General features: G+C 50.1%; 1 protein-coding gene across 18 annotated transcripts in view; it reads left to right on the plus strand.

Annotated features, from left to right (window-relative positions):
• Positions 1-8569, plus strand: part of MACF1 (microtubule-actin crosslinking factor 1) — a 225550-nt gene that overhangs the window by 210821 nt on the left and 6160 nt on the right. For 12 of the 18 annotated variants that reach the window (XM_019512344.1, XM_019512340.1, XM_019512342.1 and 9 more), the window contains 3 exons: positions 4044-4255; positions 4921-5031; positions 7320-7443. In XM_019512344.1, the coding sequence (XP_019367889.1) occupies positions 4044-4255; positions 4921-5031; positions 7320-7443 (447 nt within the window). The remainder of the gene's footprint in view (positions 1-4043; positions 4256-4920; positions 5032-7319; positions 7444-8569) is intronic. The other 6 variants (XM_019512348.1, XM_019512351.1, XM_019512356.1 and 3 more) reach the window with 1 other exon arrangement.

An 8569-nucleotide genomic window follows, 5' to 3' on the forward strand; every position in this document is an offset into this window, starting at 1 on the left:
AAAAAAGAAGCTTATTTTCGTAAAAATGGCTTTTTCTGTAATACAAATTGGTTCAGAGCATTGACTCCACCCATAGAAATGCTTTGTTCTTGCCACCCTGAGCTGTGTTATACTGTGGATCCTCAAGATGTGTCTGCAGTGAGGTGTCTACCAATGCGGTGCTTATCCTCCTGGTCCTGTAAAACCTCCTTTCCGCATGTTTGTGACGGCTGAAAGCCAGTGTCTTACGTGGGTTTCCCTTCAGGTCAATGTTGTATGTTAGCATTAGCAGAACTTCAGCCTTCATGGACTGGTGTAGCATGAATTTGGGTTTTACTACCCAGCATTTACCAACGTTGCAGTAACAAGCCCCATGTTGTGTTGACGCATGGCCAGCTGGTTAGGGACGGCCAATCCCAGTGGGTCCCACTCCATACTAATGGAGCCAAAACCAAGCAAGCGAAGCTTCTAGGTGAGTCGCAGTGACTGGCCAGAAAGAGCACCATGGAGGGAGGGCCTGGTGGGTGTGCGTGGTTGTGGAGGTGATGGTGCTGTTCCCAGACGCCCTGTGCATGAAGCCAGTCCCATAGAGTTGCAGGTGATTTTGCCTTCCTCCCTCTGTCATCCGCAGGCCGGCGCTGCACGGGGGTGGAAAGCTGCCTTCTTGCCCTTCTTTCATGACCAGTCTTTGCCTTTGCCTGTTCTCTGTGTGTTTCCTTGTCTGTGTATTTCTCTTTATTCCAGTTCACCACCCTGGAAGTAAGATAAAGCGCTCTGACTCCAGCTCCTCGATTGCCAGTCAGTCTCCGATAGGTTGGCCTTTTTCTGCTTTGCCACTTTGCCCAGCAGCCCTTTCCTGCCGTCGAGAATGGCTTTGCTTTCTGCCCAGTCTCAACCTCCACCCCTGTGCCCCCACTTCCCCCCCACCTGCCACCTGCTGCCTCTGGGAACGCTGTGGCAAGGCGGGGCTGCAGCTTTCACGACAGCTGGTACTGTGGTCTGTTTGAATGTCTTCAGCCCTTATGGCTTGGTGGGTCTTGTATGGGGCTGACGATCACACCCGCCACATAGCGTGCTGTGATAGGGAGGTATGAGCTCAGCTTTGGATCCAGAAGTCTTTGCTGTCTTGATCTGAGGTGCTGAAGTGGATCCCCATCACCACAGTATCTGGGTGATGCACCGTCATCCTCATGCTGTAGCTGCGCTTGGTTGTGGGGGGGGGAGTTTATTTGCAGTTCAAAGATACAGACGTAAGGCCAAGAGTGACCGAGTGACTTACCCACTTGGTCATTTGGGGAATCTGGGTTAGAGCAAAGTGAACCCCCAGATCTTCCCAAACCCAGGCCAGTTTCTGGCCAGGAAAGTGTCCTCATCTCCTACTCCCTTACCTAGCTCAGTCCCAGGAATTTGATTTCAAGAGAGAGTAGATTCTAGTAGAAACACTTGAAGATAAAGCCAGGAACTTCCTTTTCTTTTCTGCCTACAGAAGTGACTGGGGAGTTCGGAGCAGTGGTCTGTCTCTTGAGTTTCGGAAATGTCTGTATTTGAAATGTCTCCTGGATGGATTGTAATGCCTGTCCTTGGATCCTGTTAACTTCCCAGTCCCTTCCTGTAATGCCTGATAGACCAAATCCATTTGGGTTTGAGGTGTGATCTTCAATTGTTTGGGATGGAGACAGTGAGCCTGATTCCCTCAGTTTCCATTTATAAAATGTGCAGAGGAGAAATTTCCTGACAAGGTCTTGCCTGTTGCTCCTCCCTGATGGTTTCTAGAAAGACCGACCTGCATAGCACATGAAGGTGAAGCACTTGGGCTGCTCCATTGGTTTTTTGTCTTCCTGGAGTGTGGGTGTCCTAGGATTGTCTGGGCATAGCTAATCCTTGCATCATGCTGCCTGCCAGCAGCAGGGCACTGTGGTGCTCTCATTCCCCCTGTCATTCCCCTAGCACTGGGTAGGATTACTTTTACAGGCTCCTTTGCAGCTGTGGGTTGAGAAGTGTTGGAGCCAGGTGTTTTTGCAGATCCCTTTGGACAAGTGCTTGCCTGGGAAGGCAGGAGAAGCCAGGCCATGATGCTCCCATGTTGCACTAGGAGTTTTGGAAACACTTCATGCCTGTGTGTGTAGTGTTTGCAGGCCATGCCAGGGGCGATAAATGCCCCTTCAAGCCAGACAGCAGACTGCATAGCTGTTCAGTCAGGTCTTTATAGGGTGGGACGTGAGTAAACTAGAGCTTTTTTCTTCTCCTTGTGCTCTTTGCCTCTGGCTGTTGCATTGTCTTGGTGTTCTATGGTGCAAGTGGAGGGTGCCTCCATGTCTGCGAAAGGATCTCCCCCTGCTTTGTTTCCTGTTTCGTGCTTTCAGATGTCACAGCCAATATTTGATGTCTGTGGAGCAGCATGGGAAGCCACATCAAAAGAGAGTAAGCCAGGCCCGGCTTTCAGTGCAGTAAGGCAGCACAGGGAAAGCCCTGGGGCCCTTGGTGCTGTGGTATAGTGTAGCTAAGACTAAGGCAGTGCCCATTCCACTGTGCGCTGCCTGTGCAGCTCCATGCATGCTGGTTTTAAAAAGATGGCAACAAGATGGAAGGAAAAGAGAAGCAGAGAACATGGGAAGAAGCAAAATCCTGTGGCTTCTCTCGAGAGCTGTCTAGCTGAGGGTGGGAGCAGCCAGGTATGCTGGAGGTAAATGAAGCGAAGCATCGACTAGGGGACAGCAGCCAGGAAGAACCGTGTAAAGGAACGTGTGAAACGCCCACGGTCCCCAGCACTAGAACACACCGTTCTCTCCCGGGGAGACAGAGACGGATGCATGGTGTGGAGCTGAGGGCTCCGCCAGGGACTGCTTCTAGCCCACGTTGGTTGGAGGCAGAGTGAAGGCAACACAAGGACCCCACTCACAGGGAGACCAAAGGGAATGTATAGCAACGTTGGTGGGAGCCTCCAGCCCGGCCCCACCTGGATGGAAGGGAAAACCCCAGAGGTATTGCAAGAATTGCCGCTCTCTGCAGTCCACAGCTGATTGTCAAGAGGTCCGGTTGAACCAATGTCCATCTGTCCCTCCATCTCCCTGCAGGGTCTTTGAGATATTAATCACTTCGGGTCTGTCTTGGGAAGTTGATGCTTAATTGTTCTTTGCTTCTGGTGTCCGAGGGATGGTTGCTGACCTCAGCATGATTTACCAGCCGTGCTGCTTGCCTGTTTTAACCTCTGGGATTATTAGTGCACCTCTGCTTTTTGCCCTGTCCTGTAAGTGCTTTGCAGCCACCACTTGAGAGTGCGGACACCCAGGATCCCCTTCCCCCAGGATTCCCTCCACACAGCGCTTCAACTCTGCAATTGCTTCTCTGGCTTCCTGGTTTGTAAAGCATTAAGTCCAAAATGACTCCTTTGTCCTGGAAGGCTTTATGCATGGCCTTGCTCCTCCCTTCTTTGTGAGTCCCGGCGGGTAGGGGGATACCAGCAGCTGCTGATCTTCATTGCATTTCACATCCGCAGAACCTGCGGGTGCCTCATTCCTTCCTTCCAGGGGGAAATAGAGACCCTGCAGCTTGTGGGGCTTTGGGATCCAAATTTGTCCTCTGCCCCGCAACTGCTCTGTGGTATCTTGGGAAGATTGGGTGCTGGGTGCCAGAGCAGGTTTCACAGGTGTTTTCTTTGGTGCTTGGAAACTGGCTTATGAGTGTCGTCAGCTGCTGTGCTAATGTTAACTGGGTTTGGTAAATAAAGTTAAATAAAGACCTCCCCACCCCTGCCTCCTGGGGCTCAAGTGAAAGGCACAGTAGAATAAGCAGAATGGGGCTGTTTGAACTCGGGGACCTCCAGCGTTCATTGGAGCCTGACCTGTGAAGTCACCTTGTTGCAGCAGAGTGAGAGTGGTGGCAGTTTTGCTCTGCTATGGCAGGGGTGATGGCGAGGAATCCTTCATGGCTCCAAGGTGAAGAGTCGCATCAGAGCATTGTCTGGCCTTTCTGCCTGGCTTCCTTGGGATAAGCGCAACTCAGGCAAAACCCTGTGGGGTGCACCTTTCTCAGGGCATTTATTGTCCTTGCTCTCCTCCTTTCAGCACGAGGAAGGACCAACCTGGAGCTTCGAGAGAAGTTCATTTTGCCAGAGGGAGCTTCTCAAGGGATGACGCCTTTCCGGTCCCGGGGACGGAGATCCAAGCCATCTTCCCGGGCAGCCTCTCCCACACGATCCAGCTCCAGCGCCAGCCAGAGCAACCACAGCTGCACTTCTATGCCGTCCTCTCCAGCAACACCTGCTAGCGGAGCTAAGGTAGGGCTCCTACTCCAAGCCACGCTTTAGCTTTGCTTTCCCTTAGACAACAGAGCTGCTGCTCCACTACTCAAAACCCACTCCAGGGACCAAAGGGGCTGGATGGGAGGGGGCTAGGAAGACTTGGAGAAGCTAATGTGGCTGTGGTGGATGGATGCGTCTGTGCCAGAGCTTGGTTTAAACTGATGCAGGGTTGAGCCCACTGTCCACACTGAAAACTTTTTCCCAGTTGTTCGATCAGTAAGGTCTCCCCTACCCCATCTGCACGCAGTTATCTGCAGGATGGGGACTAGCAGAGGATGACATAAACCAGACTCACAAAAGGGTTGGAGTTGCTGCTTCAGGTTGGCCGTGTTGGTTTTCACTGCTGTGTTCTCCTAGTCGCATTCAAGGTCTGTGTGCAAGGAGCAGGCTCACATCAGAGGGCCCAGGAGAACATGAGGATCTACAGGAGGAAAGCAGTGCCTTTTTTTTTGTCTCCTTTTCACCACATCATGCATTGTTATTTGGTTGTCCATTTCCTTTAGGATTTATGTATTTTCTGTTTGTTCTCCCCATTGCCCCCTCCCCTACATCCTGGATACTTTTCTGTTTCGTTTGCACTCATTTCCACCTCTTCCCCCCCCCCTTCTCCCTCCCCTTTCTTTGGATTTTCCATTTCACAGACTCCACATCACTTCTCTCGCTGTTATGACAAACCCTGGTTGGCAAACAGTAAGGCTGGCAACCCTGCCAGGGGCTACGATAATGCCGACCTCAACCTCTCGAGCGCTGAGGTAGAGTATGGCCCTCCTGGTCCCAAAGGGCAGGGATGCTCCTGCCAAAGAGATGTCCTGCTTCCTGTCCCTGTTCAAAGCTTCCCCTTCACAATAGCAGCGCTTGTGAGCACAGCTAATGCTAAGGCTGGTTGCATTTTTCATGGGTTTCTAACTCGGGTTTCAAAAAAAAGAAAAAAGTCATAATTAGCATAAAACTCTCTGTGTGAGATGCCGCCTTGCCTGCAGTCAAGTGTCAGCCTGTTTTGGAACAGCTTCAAAGGGGCGCTAATTAGCGGTTTGTTAATTCTGTCATTTTTCCTGGCTTTGGCTGCTTGCTTTTCATATGAAAACTACATGCACGCAGTGAAATGGATTAATATTCCAAGAGACATAAAAGAGCCGAGTTAACACTTGAAAAACCAGCTCCAGCACATGTCCGGGATCCACTCGCATAGAGTTTTATCAACCATGACTCCGACACTCTGCTGTAGCATGTGTGATGAGTCCTGTGTCCCCTCCCCACCGCCCTACCACTGGTGTGAGCCCCCCACTGCTCTGGTACAGCTAGGAGACTGCCGCTTCTTGAGGCTTCAGCCTTCACACTGCATTTTTTGGCTTCTGAAGACTGGGGTAAGGGGGGAGGGGGCTGGAATTTGAAGCACAGATTTTGTTGATTATAACTTGCCCATCATTTGTCACGTCTGAAATACTCAGCCTCCCCTTAAGAGTAGCTATAGAGAAGCAGCGGTGTTCCCTGTGAGAGAGGATTGCTGATCTCGCGACAGCATAAAGAAGGCGTTTGGAAACCATGACCCTTTCTTGTTATAAGAGATGACTGAGGACCAAGATGAGGTCCTAGAATGACCTCAAGGGTGAAAGCAGGCCCTCTGCAAGTAACCCAGTGCCAGGGAGAGCTGTCTAAGCGATGTTCCCTGTTGTTAAAGTGAGCGGTGGAGCAGGCTTTAGCGCCCGGGCCAGGGTTTGCTTCGGTGCTTGCAACGTGGCACTGGAAGTCACCTGCTGCAGAGGCACAGCTCTCTGCCCTCTGCTTCCCATGCCTTCTCCGTAGCTCCAGCTTCACAAGACTTCAGAGAAAGGCAAAAGCTGGAGGGGGCCAGGGGAAATCTCTCTGCCTGTCTGTGCCACGGGTTCCAGAGAGGCCCTCCTAGCACTAGGCAGCCATGCATTTTTGCAGTGACCCCAACGCAGCATTGTCACGGGATAGCTGAGCCACTCTGCCCAGCATGGCTAGCAGTTGCCAGAATCCCCAGACCCGAGGGACTGACTGTAACACCTTGGGTTGCTAGTAGCCCTGCAATGACTGGATACCGCCTTAAAACCAACGCTGGGTTTATTTTAGAAACTGGAGCTGCTCTTTCCAGTTGAACTCAGGAGTCCTCTTCTCAGATGTTCTGACTTTCCTGCCTTGCTTTCTTCAGTGTCCTCTTTCTGTGGTGAGAGAAATAGCAGGGGGAGAAAGCTGTGTGTGTTGTGTGTTGCTTTCCCTGCTGTTTATTTGTGGCATCTTAAAGGTCACGGAAAACACCGTCACAGGAAGAAAAGAGCAGGCAGGGTAGAAAGTGGCAGCAGCCTCTTTTAGAAGGGCTCTGTTGCACTCTGTTTTGTGGGTTTATTCATCACGAGAGTCTTCTGGTTACTTGGATCATTTTAATTCTTCTGTGAGTTGAAACTTGGTGGGGTGGCCACGTCTACACGTATCCTCCATAAGGTGAAGTCCTTCAGTACATAAGTTGGTATGAGATTTGGCACATTTCCACAAATGAAGACATGCAGTCACCAAAAGAAGGTGGTCTGTAAAACGATCCTGGCTTCAGTAGATTCTGTGGGATTGATTTGCGCGCGTGCGCACACTAAATTATATAAGGTTTTCTTTCTTTGTGCCTTTTTAGCCCCCAGGCAATACCTGTCTTTAAAGTGGACTACAAATTTCAGGTATTTTTAGCCACAGATTGACAGTGTGTCCACCTTAATGTATAAAGCACAGCAAATGGAAGGTAGTGGACTGGAGATGGGTTTGATGGGAGAAATTTGCAAATTAATTGGGGAAATGAGGGAAACTTTTATCGGCTGTCTTCAATGAACAAAGCCCTTGCTGCCATCAGTCTTCAGGGACCTGGGCTGTTTTTGGACTACAAATGCAGTTTCTCTGTGTTTGCCTTGACCTTTAAGATGGCAGTGTTTGTATGCCAGAATCCTGTTGCCAAGGTTCAGATTTGCCATCAGTATTCACCTGTTTTCAAAGTGGGTAACAGCTAACACTCTGTCTCCATACTCTTCATTCAAAGGTGACCCCCGCGACAGGTAGCAAGTTGAAACGACCCACTTTCCATTCTAGCCGTACTTCCCTTGCCGGCGACACCAGTAACAGTTCATCTCCAGTTTCTACAGGTGCCAAAACCAGCCGGGCTGGTAAGTCATAGCCTAAACGTTTTCCCTCTAAGAGACTCTACTTCTTTTCACTGCCATTCCTAGCACTGAGGGACTCTGGATATGCAAGTGTAGTGCTCCCACATAAAATGTGTGATTATACCTGCTGCTTTATTTATCCGTGTACGTGTAGCAGAGAGACCCTCAGCAATTGTCACGACCCTGAGGTGTTTCGTATGCATGTTGAGAAGGGTTGTCTTTAAAACTCGTATCTGAAATGATGTGGTTGTGATGGTCCGGGAAATATTTGTGAGGCAAGGATTTCCATCGGTGATATCTTTTGTTGGACCAGCTGCATGGTTGGGCTAGACTGAGATAATTTGAATGCAATCCATTCTTCTCCAGTAGTACCTAAGTCATGCATCATGGTGAAATCCTTTGTGGAGGATTTGTGGAGTGGGTCCAATTTTCTGATACCAAATGTTCCTGCGATTAGTAATTCTGTGCTTCAGGAGTGTCCTGGCAAAGTGTTAATCTCCAGAGTCATCTAGTCCAACCCCCTGCCTCAGGCTGGATCATCCCCATCCAAACCATCCCATAAAAACTATAATCTAAACTCTACGTAAGATTGCTGTCAACGTTGACACAACACAGACCTACTACAAGTTCCACCTTATGGATCCGGTGCTGGATTAAGAGGAGCCAACCACACACTTGACTTCTCCAAAGGCTCAGAGAATCATAGAAAATGAAGGGTGGAAGGGACCTCAGGAGGTCACATCTAGTCCAACCCCTTGCTCAAAGTAGGATCAGCCCAACTAGGTCATTCCAGCCAGGGCTTTGTCAAGCCGGGCCTTAAAAACCTTCAGGGATGGAGATCCCACCACCTCTGTGGGTAACCCATTCCAGTGCTTCACCGCCCTCCTAGTGAGAGAGTTTTTCCTAATATCCAACCTCAACTTCCCCTGCCGCAACTCGAGAGCGTTGCTCCTTGTTCTGTCATCTGCCACCACTGAGAACAGTCCAGGTCCAAGAGTTAGGAGTTACACTTTCAACAATATAAGTCTCGAGTCAAGAGTTCAAGGAGAGTTGTCCGCTGTCATTGTAGAAAGCGATCAACAAGATTGGAAATGTGTTCACGGCCCACTCTAGCGGGCGCAGAGATATT

The sequence above is a fragment of the Gavialis gangeticus genome, unplaced genomic scaffold, assembly GCF_001723915.1.
Source record: "Gavialis gangeticus isolate Ggan-Ray unplaced genomic scaffold, GavGan_comp1, whole genome shotgun sequence".
Classification (NCBI taxonomy): Eukaryota; Metazoa; Chordata; order Crocodylia; family Gavialidae; genus Gavialis; species Gavialis gangeticus.